Raw genomic sequence first — 21,170 nt, 5'->3', positions numbered from 1 at the left:
TCACTTAATATTCTGGCACGCCTGTTACGCCTGACGTCCCCTGTAATCCAGCCCGTCACCATCATAGAACATCGGTTAACCTCGCTCGGCACAACATGACGTGTACATACCAATTTGTTCTTGATTTATTCCAGAATGTCGATAGCTTGGGCTTGCAAGATGAAAAACTCAGCTCAACCGACCACGATTCTCAGACTCATTCGGCAGGCTTCTCGGCTCTTAAAGGACCCCTAAAATGGTATTTGCTGTCATATTCTAATGCAAAAAATTCATAGTTTGTCGTTAATGTTCCAGTTATATTTATAATTTTTGCGTGCAGGCTATAATTTGCAAATAAATATGAAAATGTGCGCTTGGTAACTGCTCGGAACCTATTAGGGTAACACGACACGCGCGCAAACATCTCCACGCGCAAACATCTGTAATGGTGTCATCGGGGCTTGTTGGGGGCTCTTACACATTGGACGCTCCCAAATTACACGGGCGTTACGGGGCGCTGGGGCACCGTCGAAGCTTTTTTTTTTTCTTCATTTTTTCTTGTGCGCCACCATGCGCTGAATGAAAGGGAGAGGAGAAGCGTCATTTTAGGACAACCTATAGATTCGGTTTAGTGCAAGCTAGGACTGATGGGATGCGATTTGCTCGTGCGTTATTTCTAGTTTTTTAAAATAGGGTTTCGACTTATCAATGCAGCACCCACAATTTTAGTTCCTGTAACTGTTTACATGGCCCTGAATTTTAGTTGATCGTATTTCGTTAGCACCCATGTTCCGGCTCCGTATGTGAATGCTCGTAAGACAGTTATGCTGTCGTCTTGAAGGATAGTGGTAACCTGTCATTCATGATATGACAGCACTCTACCTGAATGTGCTCCAGTCCAATCCTACTCTTATAGGGATTTCACTTTCGCGACCCGGATCAGCAGCTTTTACCTCTCCCAAGTAGAGGTATTCCTACGAGGGACCGATTCCTTCGATATCGGAACCAAACATGTCCCGAATGTGCACTACGCACCTTTCCCAACTGTAGGAAGGTAGTGTGGAGTAGGCTTCTTCAATTTTAGTTTCCTTGGAAGCCGAGTTACATAGCTGAAGTCTGAGGTTACCCATATTTGCTGATAATCTGCCAACGGGAAAAGCAATGCAGTTGAGAGCGCGCTCAAAACAATAAACATAATATGTAGCAGAACTGACCTCAGCAAGTTCATCGTCACCATCATTGTTCCTAGTACACCTCTATTTGTACCTCTATCAACTGAAGGCTGCATTAGCAACTGGTTGACTGGGTTTTCCACCCCTCACTGCAACGTTGTTAAAGGTCCCCAGAAAGGGGTCACCAAGAAGGGTAAACAACGCCATAACACTGATAGTTATTGAACCGCCCATCATTCTCCCGCAAAAATTTTCGATCTAGCTTCTGCAACACCAGAGATATCGGCGATTAAAAATGACCCTTCCAATTTTCCCCCTCAACTCGTACGCCGAAGGGAGCCATAAAAAAACAAAGAATACAAGCAAGTTCAAAGCTCCGCCCAGACATACGTCACTTCGACGAACTTCCGGTTGCCGCGCGCTCGCTCGCTGGCGTACTCGCGCCAACCCGTCCTCGCTCGCACACGCCTGAGGAGTTCGCCAGTTCGCGCAGCGACGGTTAGTGTAACCGCGAACCCGTGGTTATCCTATGTTACACGGCGGACCAAACCATGGTTGCACCACTAACCGCGGTTACCGCGAACCAGCTTGACGACCTCGGTTTGCGTCGTTAACCGAGGTTATGACGGCGTCTGTTGACGGAAGCTACTCGTCGGCGCCCGAGTGCGCGAAACGTACGAGCGGGTCTGCTTCACAAAGTTATTCATTTGCCCACTGTATCACGTTTAAAGATCGATGTATAGATTATGGTGCCGCCCGACGTCTTCAATTACGGCCGACAGCGCAGCGACTGCGTACTGAAGCCTTGTGCCTACAGTATCGTTTGAACGGCTTGTTGCTGAGCAGAACGCCGAAAAATACGCGGCCTTAGCTATGAAAGTACACGAGTTTGCAACGCTTGCAGCACGGGATGCCGCGAGCAGGCTGAGGTACGTTACACAATTACCGCGGGGGTGGAACGTGCGAGCGCGGCGAACGCCGGCGCCGTGCGTGACCGTCCCTAGTCGTCGCTAGGCCTATTGTTTCGCTTCGAAGCCGCGGCGGTCGACGATTTGGAACATGATCAACGCTGTCGTAAATCGTCTACTTATGAAACTGCCTTATAGTGATTCCTATCCTGCCATATTAAAATAATTATAGGATTAACTCTGCCGACGCATTAATCGCAGAGCTAGTACGAGCAGATCGGATCAGCCGAAATGCACCAGCGGCAGCTGGCTTGAGCAGAAACTAGCTTGTATCACGGCTATCGCTCTTACCAGCGATTTGCTGCTGGTCAGAGATCCTCGCGATGGCTTCGTACTTGATATTCGGCTCAGTATTCCAGACGCCAACAAATTTTAGCACGCTTTATTTCGGACATCGGTGCTAACGATCCGCCGTGTGGTTCGCGAACGGTATGCGGGAGGAGGGGCCACAGCCCACAGCGGCGATGTTTACGGCGGTCAAGGAGGTGCTGCCATCGTGCGGTGCTTGACCGTGCTGTTGACGCCTCGTCGGACGACACTCCGATACTCCTGAAACCACGTTATATAAATAAGATATTTGTAAATGCAGCTTCGTTCTGCCGATCCCTGCGTCGCTTCGGTTGTTGCACTTAATGGGCAATGGCCACCTAACCGATAAGGGCGGCGAGCTGTAACAGCCCGCACAGAGTTCGAGCAGCGCACGAGCAGACGACTTTCACAGCTACCGGAAGTGTGTTCGTGACGTCATGGTTGCAGTGACCGCAGCGAATGGCAGCTTCTAGCAAGCCTTGCCAGTCAACCGACCCGTGACGTCACGGGATTAGGAAACAGTTCCATGCGACACCGCCAAGTGACATTTCCTCTGCCCGCGAATTTCAAAAAACGCTGTTTTTAAAAATTAATAATAAATCGCTTGCTTTGTTCCAAGGAGTTATACTTTGCGTTAATGCTCAAAAGGATGTGTTCTACACATTGAACACGTTTATCAGTGGTTTCTTGGGGCCGTTTCCGTGGACCTTTAAGCACGCGGTTCTTTTACACACACTAAAAAGATATACATACAAATATCCTGTACTTTCTTGCTTCTAAAGCACCCACCGAAAAAAATTCGCCGCAACATTCACTAATGCACAACTGCACAAGTTACTGCTGCAGAAAACAAAAAATAAAAATAAGATTATAAATTCTTCAACAGACCGAAGTACCTCTTCGATTTAGGCGGAAATTGTTACCTAACCTATATATATATTTGATCGCTAGCTGGCTGTTGCTTATATAGAAGTAGGATATTACAGATCTCTTCAGGATTACATTAAAAAATCATCTAGCTTCGTTGCCATATATTCTTTCAATAATTATTATCACATCCTTCAATTAAATATTGCTGTAATTAGCAGCCTTTCCTAGCTGCTTGTGTCTACCACACGAAATGCTTTCGCATTGCAACTTGTCAGTCTTCCACATCTGTGTCACACGCTGTACATGTAATCATGTCAGAGTCAATTCCCTTGCATACGATCCCGAAGCTAGCAGTAATTATGCGTATTATAGAAGTACTTAGCTGAAATACTTGGTGAAAAACGTACAAGTGATCGATGCCACGATTGACAAGCACTTGTCAGCGTCAATAGGTCTTGTCAATCGCCGTATGAGCCTGGGCTTTCTTTTGACCAAGCATTCTCGAATACTTCCTCTGTACAAAAAACCGCGTCTTTGTCAGAAGTAACCCTGCAGCCACGCCGGCCAGCGGAGCAGGTGCGGGGCCGAGAGGCGATGCTACCATCGAGCTCTCGGGGCTCTGATCACCGACTGCGAGTGTAAGCTGGTTGACTTAAGCGTTCTCCCTCCCTCTCCTTTGCAGAATGATTAAAGATAAGCGAGGTTTGGCGTGTGGCTTCGGATTTGGCGGTTTCGGAGCGTTGCGCTAGTGATGAGGGGCTCTCCGCGTAGCATAACTCGCTCAGCGCTCCTTTTTTGCTGGTGCTGTGAAGCTGCGTTATTTACAATACGCAGCCCCTGTAACTGCAACGATTAGACTTATACTTCTTTTGCTTCTTTTTTTCATTATTGAGAAAGTAAGACGAGGAACGACTGCCCAAATTTCTATGCGCTATTGCCTGCGGTTTCCAGTCCTCTTTTTTGATCGAGACCTGGCTTCTGTGCCGATTCGTTAAGCTGGAGAAGAGTAAAAAGGAAGCAAGATCGCCAGCCGTTTCAAGCACCCCTGCTACTGCGTACTGTATGTACTCTGCGTCATTTGGTAACGTACTCAAGTGAGTAATGCAATTCGCATTGGTAAGACCGGAAAGCGTGGCGTGACATGGTCCATAGGGTCACGAAGAGTCGGACACGATTGAACGACTGAACTGAACTGAATTTTATCGTATCACTCTTTTTCATAATGCGTGAAACAAGACGCTGTTAAAACTCGAACATACACCCCTCAACTTCACAACACGTGCAGCCGTTCCGTTACGGAAACATTTTCCGAACCTAACTGCAATATGTTCTCGAAAGGAGCATGAAACCGGACACGTGGCATTATGACTGAGATATAACTTTATGTTGCTCGCTGTCACCGAGCCAGTTGATTGATGGTGCGGGGCGCGCTAGCAGAATTGCACCTTCAATGACTCGTCAAATAAAATGCAGGATGCAACCTTCAACTGCCCCGCAATGTCACGTTTGGAAGTTGAGGCTTCCCGCTGTTACTATAAAGTCCCTGGCCGCAACATAATAGTTCAACGGCAGGTTCAAGGCGACAAGAAAACAGGCTACCTTCATAATAGAAGATACTCCTTGCGTGATCATGCATAAAAGAGCATTTTCATCGCGCATTCGCTCCAATGCCAAATACCTCTGCGGCAGTTTAAATCGTTACTACCATTTTCTCATTCACTTTGGCGTTAAATCGTTAAAGCATTACAGGCTTCTACGTTAGCAAGCGGCCGCAAATGCTGCATTGGCGGATTCACCTTATTCTGAGAGTAGCAACCGCCGCGCCTGAAATAGCAGAAATATTTGCTCTTTTTTCTCTTTCCTCCAGCTACATGAAGCGTCGCAGCCGAAAACTAGAGGAATCGGAGAAATCGTCGTAAAAAACAAACCGGTTTTTCGAGAACCGTACCTTATCTTACTGTGCTGTAATACTCCACACGACAGAATAGTGCGTATTTTCTAGCTAGTTTCAAATACATAAGCGTATATTGATACTAAACGCACAAAGTGTTCTGAAACATGCGTATGGGTCACGTCGCCAGTCAAAAATGAGCGTATAGTGAGGTTTGCTATACGGAGCGCCCTCCCTCAGCAGCACAACACTCTAAGTGTAAAAACACGAAATCGGAGCCGCACATGGTATACCTGCTTACATTTTATAGTCCCAAGAATGATAACAAGGAAGAAGTCTTACGTCATCCCCTTTACCCACGCCACCGGAGAGCTGCGCTACAAACAACGACCACCGCACTGCCGCTCGCCCCCACGCCTGCTCGGTTGCGTTTGGTCACCGGACTTTTGGCAAAGACGGTATTACCAACTAGCCCAACAACACGCACTCATGAACTGTATTTTGTGCGGCTTCATATTTTTACGACAGCGCTGACAGAAGAAAATAAACCATGTTGAACGTTTTCGGCTCTACATGGAAACAAAAATAAACCGAAAAAACAGCAAAACAAATCTTGGCACTAAGCCATCCCATCCGTATACCTCATATCAAACCTTGCTTACCAAGGCTATAACTGCGGCTACGAAAACTATTACACTGGTAATAGTCTCCATCTGTTGTCGGCGGAGATGTGCTAATCGTGCCTGATTAAGCGGAACTGCAGTTCACGTGGCTTGGATGGTCACAAACCAGCTGACACGTACATCGCGGGAGGACCTTGAGATGGGAGCAACTTGTGTCGCCATCTGCAGTGGCGGACATCTTCGGCGTGGGATTTTTTGGAAGTACAGCCGCTGGAAGTGAAAAATTCGGCAGGTCGTCATCTCATCAAGCTGTCATTGTGTAAATGTTTCAAAAACTCAGCAAATGATAACTTCTTATAGTAAATTTTCTTTTGTAGCGAAAGCAAAACTGGGGTAGGTTTTGAAGACCCCAGATAGCCGCAGCTGCGTCGTGAAGAGGCGTAGCTACGGTATCATAAAAAGGTCAGTTTGCCATGACATTTGAATTCGCGTTACCCCTATGCCACGGGCAGGAGCTACTAACTCGTGTCACTCCTTTCATATGGGAGGGCTATATCAGAATCAGCCTGCCAGAATCGTTTGCATTCTCGTTACCCCTACGACACGAAAGCCCGTTTATACGGCTTGGTTGAAGCATGACTTTATATGTGGGCTGGTAGCTTACGCTCTCGCGTCATATCTTAAAGGATGAGCATAAGTGTCCCCAATAATGTAGCCCCTTACACTGATAGGGCGTGGCAGGGGAATAATGTAACAGGCAAAAGAAGCTTGCACAGTTGCTTTCGCAATTCAACTAGGGTTAACCACAGCTAAACCCCAATAAACGCTTTCTCTAAGCTGCTGTTTGCGTTTGCGCTCAAGTGGAGAAATAAGTTCCATGTTCTGGAAGTTTGTGTTTGAAGTGCGTAAAAGGTGCCGTGATTTTACGCTAGTACAAAATAAATGAACTAAGCAGAGAAGTGATTGGTGCGATACATAGAGTTTCTTACTCTTACCTAGAGGGAAAGTTCTGCTGCCATCTATGTGAGTTTACATAGAGTTTCCAGACGACCGGTTCAGCCACCATGGGCGCTCAAAGCATCATGGGCCGGAGAGCTACCGAGTGCAGAACTAAAACTTTTGGCCAAAACTAATGCAAAGATAAACGTTGTTCTACCGTAAATAATGTCCTATCATTCAATATTGTGACTATAAATTTAAAAAATGGAGAGAAACAGCATGTCAGTGTAAGTTTTATCCAATATAAGCGATGGTTCTTTCTCCTATCGGCTTAGTTTTGAGCAGCACAAATACCAATATTTCGTACTTAATAGGCACACTTTAAGAGGTAAGAAACGTTTTGGAAATATTTATGGTTGCGGAATTATTTAAGAAATCTTTTAGGGGAATTTCGGGAAACAGAAACCTTTTTTTGGCGATGCCTGCTTTTGTGCCTTCGCTACTATGGCTTTTGCGGTTTATGTACGCACCTCGAGATTATTATTATGATGGAAAAAAACATCATAGTAACGCCACTCCATGCATCCCAGAAAAACCGACTGTCCCGCATCAAGTAGGGCACCGGCCCATGATTCTTAGCGCGACCATGGTGGCTGAAGTGCAGCGCCCCCAGCTTTCCCTCTAGTTAGTAAAAAAAAAACTTTATGGTGCTTTATGTAGAGTGGTTCAACGAAATGCGCGAACTAACCCGAACACAGAGGAAACAATAGAGCCTATAAAGACAAACACAACCATGGACAAGTGGCGATTCATTGTTCTTTTTTTTTTTTCGTTTTCGTTGGCTCTATTGTGGCATTTCTCAAGTGGCGCGTTTCTTACGTCGTTTCTTTCGTGTTCGTCTTTGCTGGAGCGATAATGCTCTATATAGCTCAAATCGATGTTTTTCTAACTCCAACAGACCACATGAAGTCTGCGTTGCCAAGGAGTATCTGGATTTGTACAGCCTTTGATGGCATCTCGTAATCCGTGGTCAGACACTTGTTCAGTAAGTCCCGCATCTCGAGGGCATTTGATGGAATGGGAGACCATGTACTTTCTGAACGGGAGTTTGGCAGGTAGACCAGCGACAGCGATCACGAATAAGCGAGGCAGATTTATGCCTAGCGATTGTCCTTTCCATTTTGTAGTACTTGTTGTTTCAGTTTAGTTATTTTTTTTTATCATTGTACATTACATGAAGATCGAGTTTTTTTTTTAGGCGTTTAACTTTGGGCTTCAGCTAGAATTGAGGGCAGCCAACATTCTAGTAAATACACTTACCAAGAGTGAGTGAGGCCTGACAGGAGATTGATTAGGTGGGGACAAACCACGACGCTGGTGACGTCTAGGTGTTGCTAAGATCTTTTTGACAATGATGGTGAAAATTGTATCTATGCAATAAGGCAGGGGTGTGTTGACGAGGGGCTGACGTGAGTTTTAATTTGCAAAGATTAAGCTGCATGTACGACTTTTTACTTTATGATACAATTGAGTCGATGTCGTATTTGTAGCTTTCACGACGTCTTCATGACCTTAGATGGAGTTACAAAGAACGTCATGATCCGCAACAAATTTAGTGCTTGCATTACATTAAAGATGTTAACGTGGACCAGGAATAGCAGAAATCCCAGCGATCTTTATTCTAACGGCTAAAGGACATCTTGGTGTTACTCATAGAGTGTGGAACGAGCAGTAACAGAATGCGGACGTACATTTCACACACCCTTTGTGGCACGCTTTATTATCTTTATTAGGTGTCCATTCTGTCGCTCTTCAGCTGCTTCAGCTGCGATGGTATTCCATTGTGAAGTAGTAGATCGCACCTTTAGAATGCGTGCTGTATTCCCCGGCCAGAGAGCTTCACAGTCAGGCCTTTTTTGCAGAGTTTATTGAAACAGGTGACAGGTTGATGCAACTGAGATTCGATGGTGAAGGAAGCACTTACAGAAGTACTTTTTCAGACGCCTGCAAAGAAGCCCGCATTTATGAGTCAGTGGCAGAGTGAAAAGCGATAATCAAGGTCTACATGTGCGTTGGGGTGAGCAGTATCTCGGCTCAATGCATGTATGCAGCTTTCATGTTTTGGTATGTGTGTGCACGCAAATTTAGATAAGATTTGTTTAACCATGGTGAATGTATTATCAGCAAAAGCAAGGGGAGGAGGGCTCGCTGCGTAATGCACTTTGTTGCTTACTCAAAGAGATACGCTGGGGAAGCCTCATTAAGTCAGCACAACCGAATCTGTTTACTGTCTCGTGCGTTCAGATAACCCCGGACCCTTCAGATGGTACATTTACTTCCGAGACTTGCATTACGCTTACCATCGCAATCTATACCGCTGGCATTGCATTAAGGGACCGTAAACACGCCTGGACTCTGTCCTGATATCTCGACACATGGCCTGCCTCATGCGCATGACGGTTCTGAAGTCGGTATAGCACAAAAATAAGTAATTGCCGGAGAATTTTCTTACGCTTCATGATGTTATCCCAGCAAAGCCTGGCCACCTAGTTGAGCTCTCCGAAGGCAGCCAACTCATTCGCTTCTACTAGGCTTCTAATTTTTATTCGCGCTCATTGCGCTTGCATCCAGTCTCCTGAATACTTTAGGAAGCGTGCGTTGTTGTACACGTTCGACGAATGCATATTTTCATGCGAACTTTAAGCTGTGCCTGCCAGGAGCACGGTTAAATTCATAAACGTCCGCTTTCTCTGACGTTCTTATACCGCTGCAGTGATAAATTTGATAGCCGTTTGCTTTGTGACTTGTTTCAAACGCCAAAACAAATTCTAATTAAATAGTACTCGTTAAAGCAAATTTGCTACAGTAAATATGTCAAGTTATTTATTTTATGTCCGCTGATATTATGTCCCTGCGATATGTAAGTGAAATATTGATTCTGGATGCTATTCATAAGTGTCTCTATGTAATCGCGGTCGCGGGAGCTGCATTGCGATACAGGCTAAATGTGAGAATGCCGGTGGGCTGTGCGAGTTTAGTAAACTTAAACATAACTGCGCTGTCTATGTTATAAGGCGACTTCTTGTATGAGGTCTTTTTTATTCCCCATGTCTGGCTCGGAGCAGTAATTTCAATATACTACCAAAACCGGAAAAGACCGAAACTTTCAAAGAAATATATGTTACAAGTTGTTAAACGACTACTGGTGAGAAATCACTTACATATAGGAATAGGCGGGCATGGAGCTCTGATGCACACGACACGCTCATAAACACAGCGTTGTCCTGGACGGCAGAAAACGTTCTGTCAAAGGAAACAAAAAAAAAACAGTGTTGCGCTGTGAAACACTTCTTTTTGGCACGCTATTTTTTTCAGCGCCCCTCCCTTTTTATACTAACTCTTACCATTGACTCTGTCGCAAACCGCTTCTGTTCACTGGCTGTTCCACCGTATCATTAACTATAAGATACACAATAACTCCAAAGTATGATTAGGCTAAAATTTGGTGGACCATCATGGTTTTCAAAATTTCAGTGGTAAAAACTTTGAGCGCACTTGTTCGTCACAATGCAGTCCGGGTTAGATTATTCGAGGTTTTCGTGTAAATTCACTCCGCGAGTATCAGATGAAGAAGGTGTCAGTTTCTCACTTAACTCCACTGTGAAGCCTGTATTTTTCGGAGCTGCTGTGAAAATAATTTGATATCGGTGAGCAATAAGAGCACATAATAGAACAAATATTCATTATCTGTCGCGAAAACGCACTGCTCGTCAAATATTTACTTGACGCTTGCTACTAATTTATTTCGTATCAATAATGGTTTCGTGACGAATTCGGCAATAGAGGGATAGAAGAGCGATATCACGACTTACATATAAATCGAAGGTGCGCAGAACACGCCTAAACCGTGGCGAATGCTGCCATAGTTTGTGTAGTTGGAAACGTTTTCCGAGATGTTTAAATCGCTATCACTTACTTTTCATAATATTATATTGTTGATGAAGAAATGCGGTGTAATATACGCATAACGCAACCAAATAAGGACAGTTATAATGCTTGAGTGACACTAATAACTGCTCTATTTTTCGCTTATGACTTGTGATGGCAGCTGCTTGTAAGCGCGAACTAACAATGCTTTTAGTCGCTTGTACGTATGCATATTTCTACTGTCCAATAAGAAGTCAGATTTTGCGTCACTTCACACAATTACACGAAATCCTTCCACTTTCATTTAAATATGTCAACACGCACAAGCATTTTTGTTACATAGCGAGAGGAGTCAAAGAAAAGTACCTACTCCACACCTCCGTCCACCTGGCCTCCGAAATCCTCCGCCGAGTCCTTGGGCGTCCGCTAGCACAGCTGAAAATGCGTATTATGTTCTGTTATTAACAAGACGCATTTATTTAACTCGCACCGCCAATGCGTTTTGCACATCTGTGTTCCTACAAGGAGCTTGCGATTGCTCAAAACATTGGATTAGCTAATCGAATATCATTCTATTAGAACATTCGAAGAAATCAAACAGTGTTTCTTTAATTCTGTTGGAAGCGAATGGAATTTGTATTGAACCTCGGGAATATTTCTCGAATAATTGAAACACGGTTTGAATTATGCTCGCAGTAATATTTCTGTTAAAAGGCTGTTAGAAAAACAGGGCTCATATCGGCGTTACTCACCCTCACGTAGCGATTAGTGTGCTTTCGATTAAGGGTTTAGCTCCGCCACACAATTCATTCGGGTGGCGGCCTTCATAAAGTTCATGCATAGCCACAGAAAAATTGTTGTGTTTTACAACTACACCGACACTTAAAGTGGAGGGCTCTCCGGTGATGCAGTGGTTGCTTTATTGTGCGATGTTTCAATTGCACATTCGGTGTAGTCAGTGTAGTGAACGCTGTTGGGGTAGAAAGCACAAAATGCATTCATAATTAAATTCTCTTTGTTGACTTCCCCAGGCGGAGTTTCTCTTCCACTGGTCGGGCATAATTACGCAGCGTACTGTATTATCGTCCGTTCAGATAATCACTGGGTATTTAGTGCTAGGATCTAAATAGAGTCCGCGTTTTATTTTTAACCCATGTTTGAGATACTTCAAAAGACTCATAAATGCCTTCGGAGGTCCTTAGACTCTGCATTACTCTGCAGAACTGAAACCATGAATATAGGGCGCTTAGCACGAAAGGCACCAATTTAACCAGCTGTTATTTTCCTATTTTTGAGTGTCTCTCTGCACTTCTAGCTCCCGTAAAAGAAAGCAAAAAGTGCAAGGCGTAGCTGCGGTTCTTGCGTGGGTTTTAGGACTTTACTCAGGGTAGAGCAGCACATAGTAATAGCGCTCAAATTTCTTTGAAATGCACTCTTCATTCTGTAAAGTTCATTTTCAGTTACATAGCTATCAACATGTTCGCACGTTGCAGCTCAAGAACGCCTTTAAAATAATATTGCAGATATATATTACTATAAAATTGTAATATTATAAGAATAATATAAAGTAATACTATAATTATACTATTACAATATTATATTATAATTATATAATACAAGAAAATAATATTAATCCAAGCAGCAAGCGCAAAATATTGAAACCCTCTTTGACATTCAGTCAATGCAGGAGGAGCAAGCTCTTTAAATGGCAACCTCCAATTTTTGATGATGTGCTTCTAAAATTCCCGTAGAGTTTGATCTCGCGCTTTCAACAGCGACAGACAACTCTATGAGGGTAGAAACTAGATTTTTTTTACATGCTGACTGCGATGGGTCGCGTCGCGTTTCCGCGCCCTCTGACTGGAGTATTAGCGGTCTGTCACTCGTCGGTCCTTATATCAGCAATACTTCATACTAACCACCGACAGTGCCAGTCACATGTTGACGGGGGCGAGATTTCCGTAGCAGGCGGCTCTCCTGCATCTCGAGATATATAAGAACAAAGAAAAAGGATGGCGTCCTGCCCACCTCCACAACGCGAAAACACGTCTTTGTGCTATTTTCTAGTGAGTTGAGTCACAGGTGTAGCACTGCGGTATCTAAAATAGGCAGGTGTAGCTGGAAAATAATTAGAAAAAAAAATGAAAGTAAAACCTGACGCGACGCAGGCGCTTATAGCAGTGACTGATTTATCGGGACAGGTTTTTTCAAAATTTCGGACTTTCTATAAACTAAACAAAATCACTTCCTAAGTAATGTGCCCGTTGGTGGCAGCATTTAAAATATTTATATGTTACCTTATTCTTTCTGTATTCACTGAAACTTATGCAAGAAAGGGTAGACCAACTACACAAAATGTATGTACGTACAATCATCGCTGTAAGCAACAGCACCCTACATGAAAAACAAAAATAGCTTACAGCGTTTGGCAACAGAACTTCTGGGCTTTTTTGGCATTTATTTCGCACGCAGTAAGCCGTCGTTTCTATAAACTAGCGATACTATGACAGTCAGCGTACTATGATGCCATACTATGACAGTCAGCGCACAATTAACGTTTTTTAAACATTCAGCAGTGTCGTTCTTTATGAGATTTTAAAGCAGGATACGCGAACTCAGTTCTGTCATCTGTAGGCATTCGAGCAGCACTCACCTGTAGACAGCAGGATCACAACTAGTACCAATGCAATGTTCTTCATGGCTGGTCCTCGGTCACTTAGGGAGTGAAAAAGCAATGTGCGAATCGCGGAGTTTTTATTGCACGCACCGACCGTCCCCTTACCATGTCTACAGCACGACCAGCAACGCCTACAGAACCCCACGTGTCTCAAAACAAAGCATAAGAAAAGGGCAAAAGGGCAACATCCGATCGATCCTTGTGATGTTTCGACGGTTCCTTTTTGGTTGCAGTCACTTACATACAAGGAAACCGCGACGGCGTCTAGAAGGGTTTTTCCAAGGTAATGGCCCCAATGAACAAGAAATGAGCACGTGTAGTGGCTTGGCCGACGTAGCGACACAGCGTGGCATTGAACTCCTCGCCTGAAATAAATCCGCGGCGGGAGCCAAGCGACCGAGAACAAGTTCTGTGTTGTCCTGCTGCTGTTCTGCAGCAAACATTGCTGCCTGGTTACAACTCTCAAAGAACGGTTGCATTCTTCAATCTTCCTATAGCCGCTACCCGTCGTCATTATTCTCTGTATGCAAAGCACTTTTCAATGTTTCTTTGCAATCGGTCGGTTCATGTGCGTAATACGCGCCCCTTCCCCACGCTCTTTCATTTGCCTTGCGTGCTGCCCTCACCATATTGTTTTTATTGAGAAAATAATTCTGCGTTAGGCAGACCCGAATGAGGCTTGTGAAATCATTTTTTTTTAAGTTTTTTTTTTCTCCAAATTTTCTAGTCAATAAATTGAAAAGAGAAGAGAACTTTCTGAGACAGTCATGTTTATGTTGATTGAACTTGCAGGGATTTCGAAATAAATATAAGGTGTTGCTCTGATGTTTCCCCACTTGGGGGACGAACCGTAACCACGGGAAAATGTTCTTTTGTGGTCATACCGGCAATGAAGTGTCATTATGTACTGCTTTGATATTATGCAACAGAAAGACAGAGGGAGTAAGAGCAAGATTGCTGCTAATGCAAATCAGACGGCTCTTCAGAGGGCAACATCTTCGACGCCTACTTCATGATAGTCAGTATGATTCAAGCCATACCTGTATGGGTGATCGAGAAAACCGCACTGATAATCCGTCTAGACGTGCTGCAATAATTTACTCCAATAATGATTCCTCACTACTAATGATCTGTCAAGATGTGCAGTGTTCATATACTGCAATCACGACATGTAGTCATTACATTTATTGCAGGTCTGGAGTCCTGAAACGGCATCAGCTTCGGCCGCTAGCTAGCGATACTCAGCGATATCATCATGTGTGGCCTCGCTTTTATGTGATGTATTTATTCCTGATTTTTTTCCAAGTAGCGCTAATCGTTAACACGTGCCATGCGGCGAGAAGCACTGGCCGAGCTGGAAGCCTTGACCCAGAACGCCTTATGGGCTATCACGTATGAGTGACGACGACCAGAATTGTACATAGTACGGAACGTTTTTTGCGCGCTACCAAAGGAAAACCGCGTATACGCAGGTCACAGGTCCTGTGTGCGTACAGCAGCGTAGGCAGATATCGGTAGTAGGGGATCATAGACTTCCCTAGATATCACCAACTACACCAAACTGCCTCTCTGCTTCCACATTTGTAGCCCTCCGATGCAAAGAATGAACTATAGATTTTTTCACAGTCCTAGAACATATTGTTACATGTCTTCGCAGAACATCCACGCAAGAAGATGAACGGTTGAACGGGTCGGGAAGGAAAAAGAACAGCAAGCGCACAAGGACGTTTGGGAGCTTTGTCGCGATCCTGCTTTGATTGATCTCTCTGTAACCCCCTTCACCCCCCCCCCCCCCCCTTTGCTTACTCAGCATGTAACAATATGTTCAGTTACGGTGACCGGCGTGGACAATTTTACCGCAAGTACTAGGTGTATCGGAACCAAGATTGGTTCCGCTAATTAGTGGAAGCAATGTTATGAGCTCTATTTTAAAAGCAGAACGACAGCATTAGTCAAGAAACATGATGACGCAGGTTATTTGACTTAACTTAGGGTGGGAACCGAGCACCCACCTTTCAGACATTTAACTACACAGGAGCAGAGGACGAGGTCAGGGAAAGCCCTTGTGTCCATTATATCCCCAACGGGTGAACCAGAAGTACTAGAAACAGACTTCAGCTCCTGCAACATGTGAAATAGATGGCCAAATAGCGCGACCACCACGGGTAACATTTGCAGAACACAGATTTTGCATATTGAGAAACATCTGTATATGTCTGAATGTACCAGCCTCGTGCCCCACGCGCAGAAAAACTAGACCCAGATGTTTACGGTTTGCATGACAGGTCGTTGACGCCTAAACGCTTTTGGTATACTGTCTCGTTGAAATGAATTACTGATGCCTTACAATCCAAATTTGTTAATTTTTGATCGCACGACTTTGTTTATTGAGGCGTTAAAAATGGGCAGTCAGATGTGAAATAGAGAAAAGATATAGAGAAAGTAATAAGTTTTTAAAAAACTTGCAGAGCTTGCCTAGGCTGAATGGACGCTCAGAAAAATTCCGAGAGCACTGTGGCATTTAGACTGAGCATGCAAAAGGAAAGCGTGGCTAGTCCACACGGTGAATCATGTTTACTCTCATTATCATTACAAACTAAATGAACCGTCCATATTATTGGTAATTATGCCATTGTCATTATCACTAACTGCAGCGTCATTGTCATCGCTACTATCATCGTCACGATAGACAAGGAAAATTAAAATTTGTTTTTCGCGATGACGAGCGTGATGCTTAAGCCAAAATCTACATTTCACATTCCGATGATAAGAAGCCACGAACTTCTTTATTCTTGATGATCCTCCAACGTAGGGGCTGAGATATAATGCGAATAGCAAAGGTTATAGCGGACTGTCCTGTCGATAAGATGATTTATGATTTTGGCTAATGCTGACGATATCGCCCTTTTCTGTCCTGATAAAAACGTGTGATCAAGGTATTACGCGTAACCGAGAATTTTTGTGATAGTCTGGGTGCATCTCTTAACCTTGATAAATCAAACGGGGTCTGGCTAAATCACTGGGGTACCAAATCTGATTTTTTGCCGGCATCAGGTGGGATTCCGAAGACATATAATTTGGGGGTTCCTTGCATCATCACAATAGTGGGCCTCACTGGGATTCTCAGATCTCATCAGTTAGGCGACAAACCTAGGCTTGGATGGGTAGGGAGTTGTTTCTATTTTCACAAGCACAAGTTCGCCCTTTCTTTTTGTTTTTGAAGCTTATCTATGTCACGCATGTGTCGCATTATGCAAGAGACAAAGTACAGTCCATGCATAGATTTGTGTGGCGCTCTCAAAGGGAGTCTATGCGTCGAGACAATGTTTCTCCCTATGGAGGCTGGTGGAGCTGGTCTTCGGTACTTGTTTGTTCATGAACTTATTATTTGAAGATTTTTCTTCTTTAAAACAGCAAGCCATTCCTCCCTCCTTAATTTGATAGACGATTAGGTGCCCATTTGCCTAATTTGTTTGCTCCACTGGTCATAAGAGTGAAGGTCCTTGTGGTTTCCTTAAGGAATTTGCCGACACATTCCACTGCCTCACCGTACGGATTTTATTAGAATACCTATAGGCTCTATCCAGGAGACACATGACAAAAGTTGTAATTGAGATGTTATTTCCTGTACCAATGTATTGGCAGCATTGCCTCTCTTTTCCAAACAACAGTTTATTAAAGCGGGTGCAATAAATGTTTATACAATCAGCCTTAAATATTTTCATTTTTAAACTTCACACATCAACCTTGCCTATCAAATGTGGCTTTGTGAAAAAGGGGCTTTTGTGCATTGGTCAGAGGACTCTCGCCTGTCTCAGCTGCCAGAAACTATAGATCATCTGCCGTGATGCATTGTTGTTTTTTTTTGGGGGGGGGGGGGGGGGCATTCATCAACGGACTATCAAAAAGGACATTGAGATTACGCCCTACACTATAAAAGTTTTGCCTATATTGGAAGCTTCTGAGGTTCCATATGATATTTTTCTGCTCATGGGACTGGTTTACCCATGGAAGGGTTGCATGACAGATCGCCACGAAGAGCCACCACGTTCATCGAAGTCTCTATTGATAGAGCCGTGTGCTATGGTGCGAGGGTATATGATGCGCAGAATCGACCTCCTAACTGGTTAACTTTACTCAATGCATGTATATGTCTCACGGAATTTCAATATGTGGGCAAAGTGAGAGCGCGATGCTGGTGCGACTGTGTACGACAAGTGTGAGATGCGACCCGGTTAAATCGGGCTTGACGTATTTGCATGCAATAAAAAAAAAAAAACATTCTCGTGCGCGCGTGGCGCACTTGGTTGAAGCGCTCCGCTGGAGATTCAAGGAATTGTGGTTTGATGCCTGGTGTAGAGAGGATTTATTTATCTTTAACTATGTTCTCTGCGGTAGACAAGGAAGATTATGATGCGTTTTTACGATCCCGGGCGTGACGCAGTTGATTTAAGCGCTCCGCTAGGGATCCACAGGATGGACGTTCGATTCCCGGTAGAGGGAGGACTTCTTTTTTTTGATGACGCCTTTGATTTACAGCTATAGTGTGACAGGAGGAATTAACGCCGACAGTAGGAGCCATGAAGGCTTTAGTCTTAAAATTTAAAGGAGAATTTTGTGTCAAAGCGGAAGTGTTTGATAAATGCGCGCAGGGGACATCCAAGCTTTTATTGGAAAACGTGCCGCTGCTGATTTCTGCTTTTCAAGTCGTAACAGTGTGCTGCAGGCCGCAATGTGACAAATTTTTTATTCGCCGCAGTTGTTGAAGTAAACGTCTTTTATTTTTCAGGTACCCAAAAACAGAACAGAGATTCTTAATTTTGGAGTGTACATGGCTATTTCAATTGCACTAGAACATCACCCAGACACGGCACGCTACTGCCACTCAGTAAAGCAGCGTTTAAAGTAGATTTCTGGCCACATCACCTGTTAAGCTGCCAAGTATGCTTGTTTATGGGACGTTCACGGCGAGTTTCTTGCACTTCAAGTTACAAACATACTCACCGAACCCTGCATATGGCTATGACTGTGCGTCAGGCTTACTCGCGGTGGAAGTGAAAGTGAAAACTTATATTCGTGCTGGTTTTGGGAAGACCGTAAGCCTACTGTGTCATTACAAGCTTATCATAAGGCTTCGCTCCAGCCAAAGTCTAAACTTCCCAAAATGTGCCAATACCTAATGTAAGGATATCGACTCTGGGGAATACGATATGCATTTATGCGCCTGTTTTGAGCTCTATTTCTGTTCGGGATTTAATAGAAAGGAGAGAATACATCATGAATTCGTATTTACGAATAAAAATTGTTTACAATACCTTATTTTGTAACAAGCTTTGCATCAGAATTCAATGGTGCACGGAACAAAGCATGATAACTGTGTAAATGATGACATTTTGCAATCTTGGAATGAACACACGCGTCGTTGGCTTAATAGAGCGTACCAGAATGTTTCGGAAGCTTTCGGCTTAATAAATACAACATTTAGACATACTTGTGCTATTTTTTTCCACACCTTGCCGGAACCCGCAGCCAGCTTTACGTGTAAACTGGTTACGCGATAATTACATTTTCATACATTCCCTACATTTAATTCTCTTTAATATTACTTTTTAAGCCCTTTCGTGATTCCGTCTGGAATGCACATGCAATTTGGCTTGACTGAAGGTATGTGAGCACGAAAGTTTTGAACTGATTTCCGGTCCGGCTGATAATAAATTATTCCTCTATCGGAATATGTGTTGTTTTCCTTTAAAAATGGGCAAAATAGACGCTGCAGGACCAATAATGGAACCCAGATCAGTTCGCACCTGTAAGCCAGAAAGAACGCCACGACCAAGCGAGTGTCCCAAGATGCTAGACCACCATCCTGTACTTGACCGCTGGCGAGAATCCTTCGGCTGACGATGGCTTCGTCAAAGTTCTTAGCAAGAAAGGGAAACGTAACTGCGCAGGGGTGAAAGCTCGTTCTTGTCAAATACATATACAGGAATCGCTGCGCAAAATCTACCTGCACACACATTGCTGGCAGCTCTAGGGGTCCTACCTCAAATGCCAACATCAATAGGCAAACAATGTCGGTGCTTCTTCAGGATCGCTTCAGGAGACAAGTAAAAAACGTAATAGTGCATTGTTAAAAAATTTTGTTGTGATTTATATCACAGACGGGAGCTTACTAAAGCAGCTCGATGTCATCTGCGCTCGTCCACACTTCCTGCAGGACCATGGCGCAACAGCTGGCGTCATTTATGATGCTGACATGTCCATCCGCGACTGCAAATGGCCCCTTCCTATTCGGCCCGTTACCTACCAGTGGCGTTGCTATCTTACACGTATATCGCAGTGGTAGGTCAAAATGCACAAGAAAGATTTTTCACACGGACTGTTATCGAGTGAGGTGAAGGTTGGCACTTCCACCACGTGTTACGCATTTCATCCCAGGGCCGGTCCTGTGCCGAATATGCTTGAAGCTGGGGCACGGCAAGAGTACGTGTATCTTGTGTGCAAAATTCCCATCGTGTCCCCAAAGTGTTCTGAGCAACGCAGCAGTGATACGTACCGGGAAACTTTCTTAAGTGCGCTAATATTTCTGGTCCTTATGACGCTTCCTTGAAGGACTGTCTCACCCTGAATAACAGTGGTGTTTAACCCAACGAGGAGAAAAAATAAAACGCGCAAGACCACTGCTAAGGTGCGCCGACATAGTCTCCATTGTCGAAGTATCCAAACACCTTCGCAAGGACAATGGGCATATCCCTGTTTGCAAATAATGTGACATCAGGGAAGCGCATGAGGAGCGGGGCGCACCGAACGAAGAGGGGCATGGTGGGAAAAAGTGTTCTTTCTAGCCGAGTTCCCTTCTGTAAGGAGTGTCAGGGAGCTGCCCGTTGCTGTTAAGTTGTGACCTGAAATGGTGCGTTAGCCATATTCATATCGAGCACAAGTATGCAGTACTCTTTAGCATAGCACCCATTATGAATTCTATCCTTGAAATATGATCCCACAGTCTTGGAAAGCGTGCTCTTGTTCCAAGAGCAGGCATGCGAGTGGCGGACGGTCTATGATCCTTCCAGACTCTTGAAACGCATTGGACTCAAGCATGCAAGCCTATTAGAGACATCGTTTTTTTTTTCGAACTGTCCTTCGCAAAAACGACTGCCGAGCCCCGCGAAGCATGAGCAGTTTTGAGCGAACATGTCACTGGCATGTCGTTGGGAGCCGTCTCATGACAAAGGCTAACTCCTTAAGCATGGCCTGCTTAATTGGACACAAATCAATGCGGAACAAGAAGAAAGAGGAGGAGGAGGATTAGGAGGAGAAAAGGCAGGGAAGTTAACCAGTAAAAAAAAACAGTTTGCTACCCTGCACTGGGAAGGCGGTGAGTGCATATTAAAGTGATTGGTAATAGAGGGATGGGTGAAGTGAGTTTAGTCACATCAGAGCCATATCATGTCATATCACATCACCTCACAATAATATCACGTCACACAGTAGCAAAATTACAGCCTATCGACAGGCCCGTCGTTTTCATGAAGCCGAGCATTGTCTGGGAGGTCTTCACTGCCGACGATTGCCGCTTCCAGTGAACTAAAATCTTGTTTTCAGTGAGTGGGTGCCCATCTAGACGCTCTAGCGCACGGAAGAGACTGTCTTTCCGCACTGTATATGGGGCAATCACAAAGAATGTGGCCTGTATTCTAGTCGCACACGCAGGTTGCACATGCAGGGCTAATAGCCATACCCACTGCAGATACAAAATTCGGCTTCAAAGAAAAGGTCTTACAAAGCGGCTTTGGAACTGTTCCGAAGAAGGGTCCG

The 21,170-nt window shown here is 44.4% G+C and overlaps 1 protein-coding gene and 1 long non-coding RNA gene across 3 annotated transcripts in view; one reads left to right on the top strand and one right to left on the bottom strand.

The window, feature by feature from the left end:
* LOC146208451 (uncharacterized) overlaps positions 1 to 21,170 on the top strand; it is a 138,407-nt gene that overhangs the window by 77,130 nt on the left and 40,107 nt on the right. The gene's annotated exons all lie outside the window — the stretch shown is intronic.
* Positions 8,748 to 13,377, bottom strand: LOC146208454 (uncharacterized). The gene is made up of 4 exons (XM_084597185.1): positions 13,332 to 13,377; positions 11,049 to 11,113; positions 9,973 to 10,054; positions 8,748 to 8,755 (listed from the first exon to the last, which is right to left on the bottom strand). The coding sequence occupies exons 1-4, from the start codon at positions 13,375 to 13,377 to the stop codon at positions 8,748 to 8,750; spliced, it is 201 nt and encodes a 66-aa protein (XP_084453311.1).

This window comes from Amblyomma maculatum, chromosome 1 (genome assembly GCF_055883805.1).
Source record: "Amblyomma maculatum isolate TAMU_Amacu chromosome 1, ASM5588380v1, whole genome shotgun sequence".
Classification (NCBI taxonomy): Eukaryota; Metazoa; Arthropoda; class Arachnida; order Ixodida; family Ixodidae; genus Amblyomma; species Amblyomma maculatum.
This window is presented reverse-complemented; position numbering and strand designations above follow the sequence as displayed.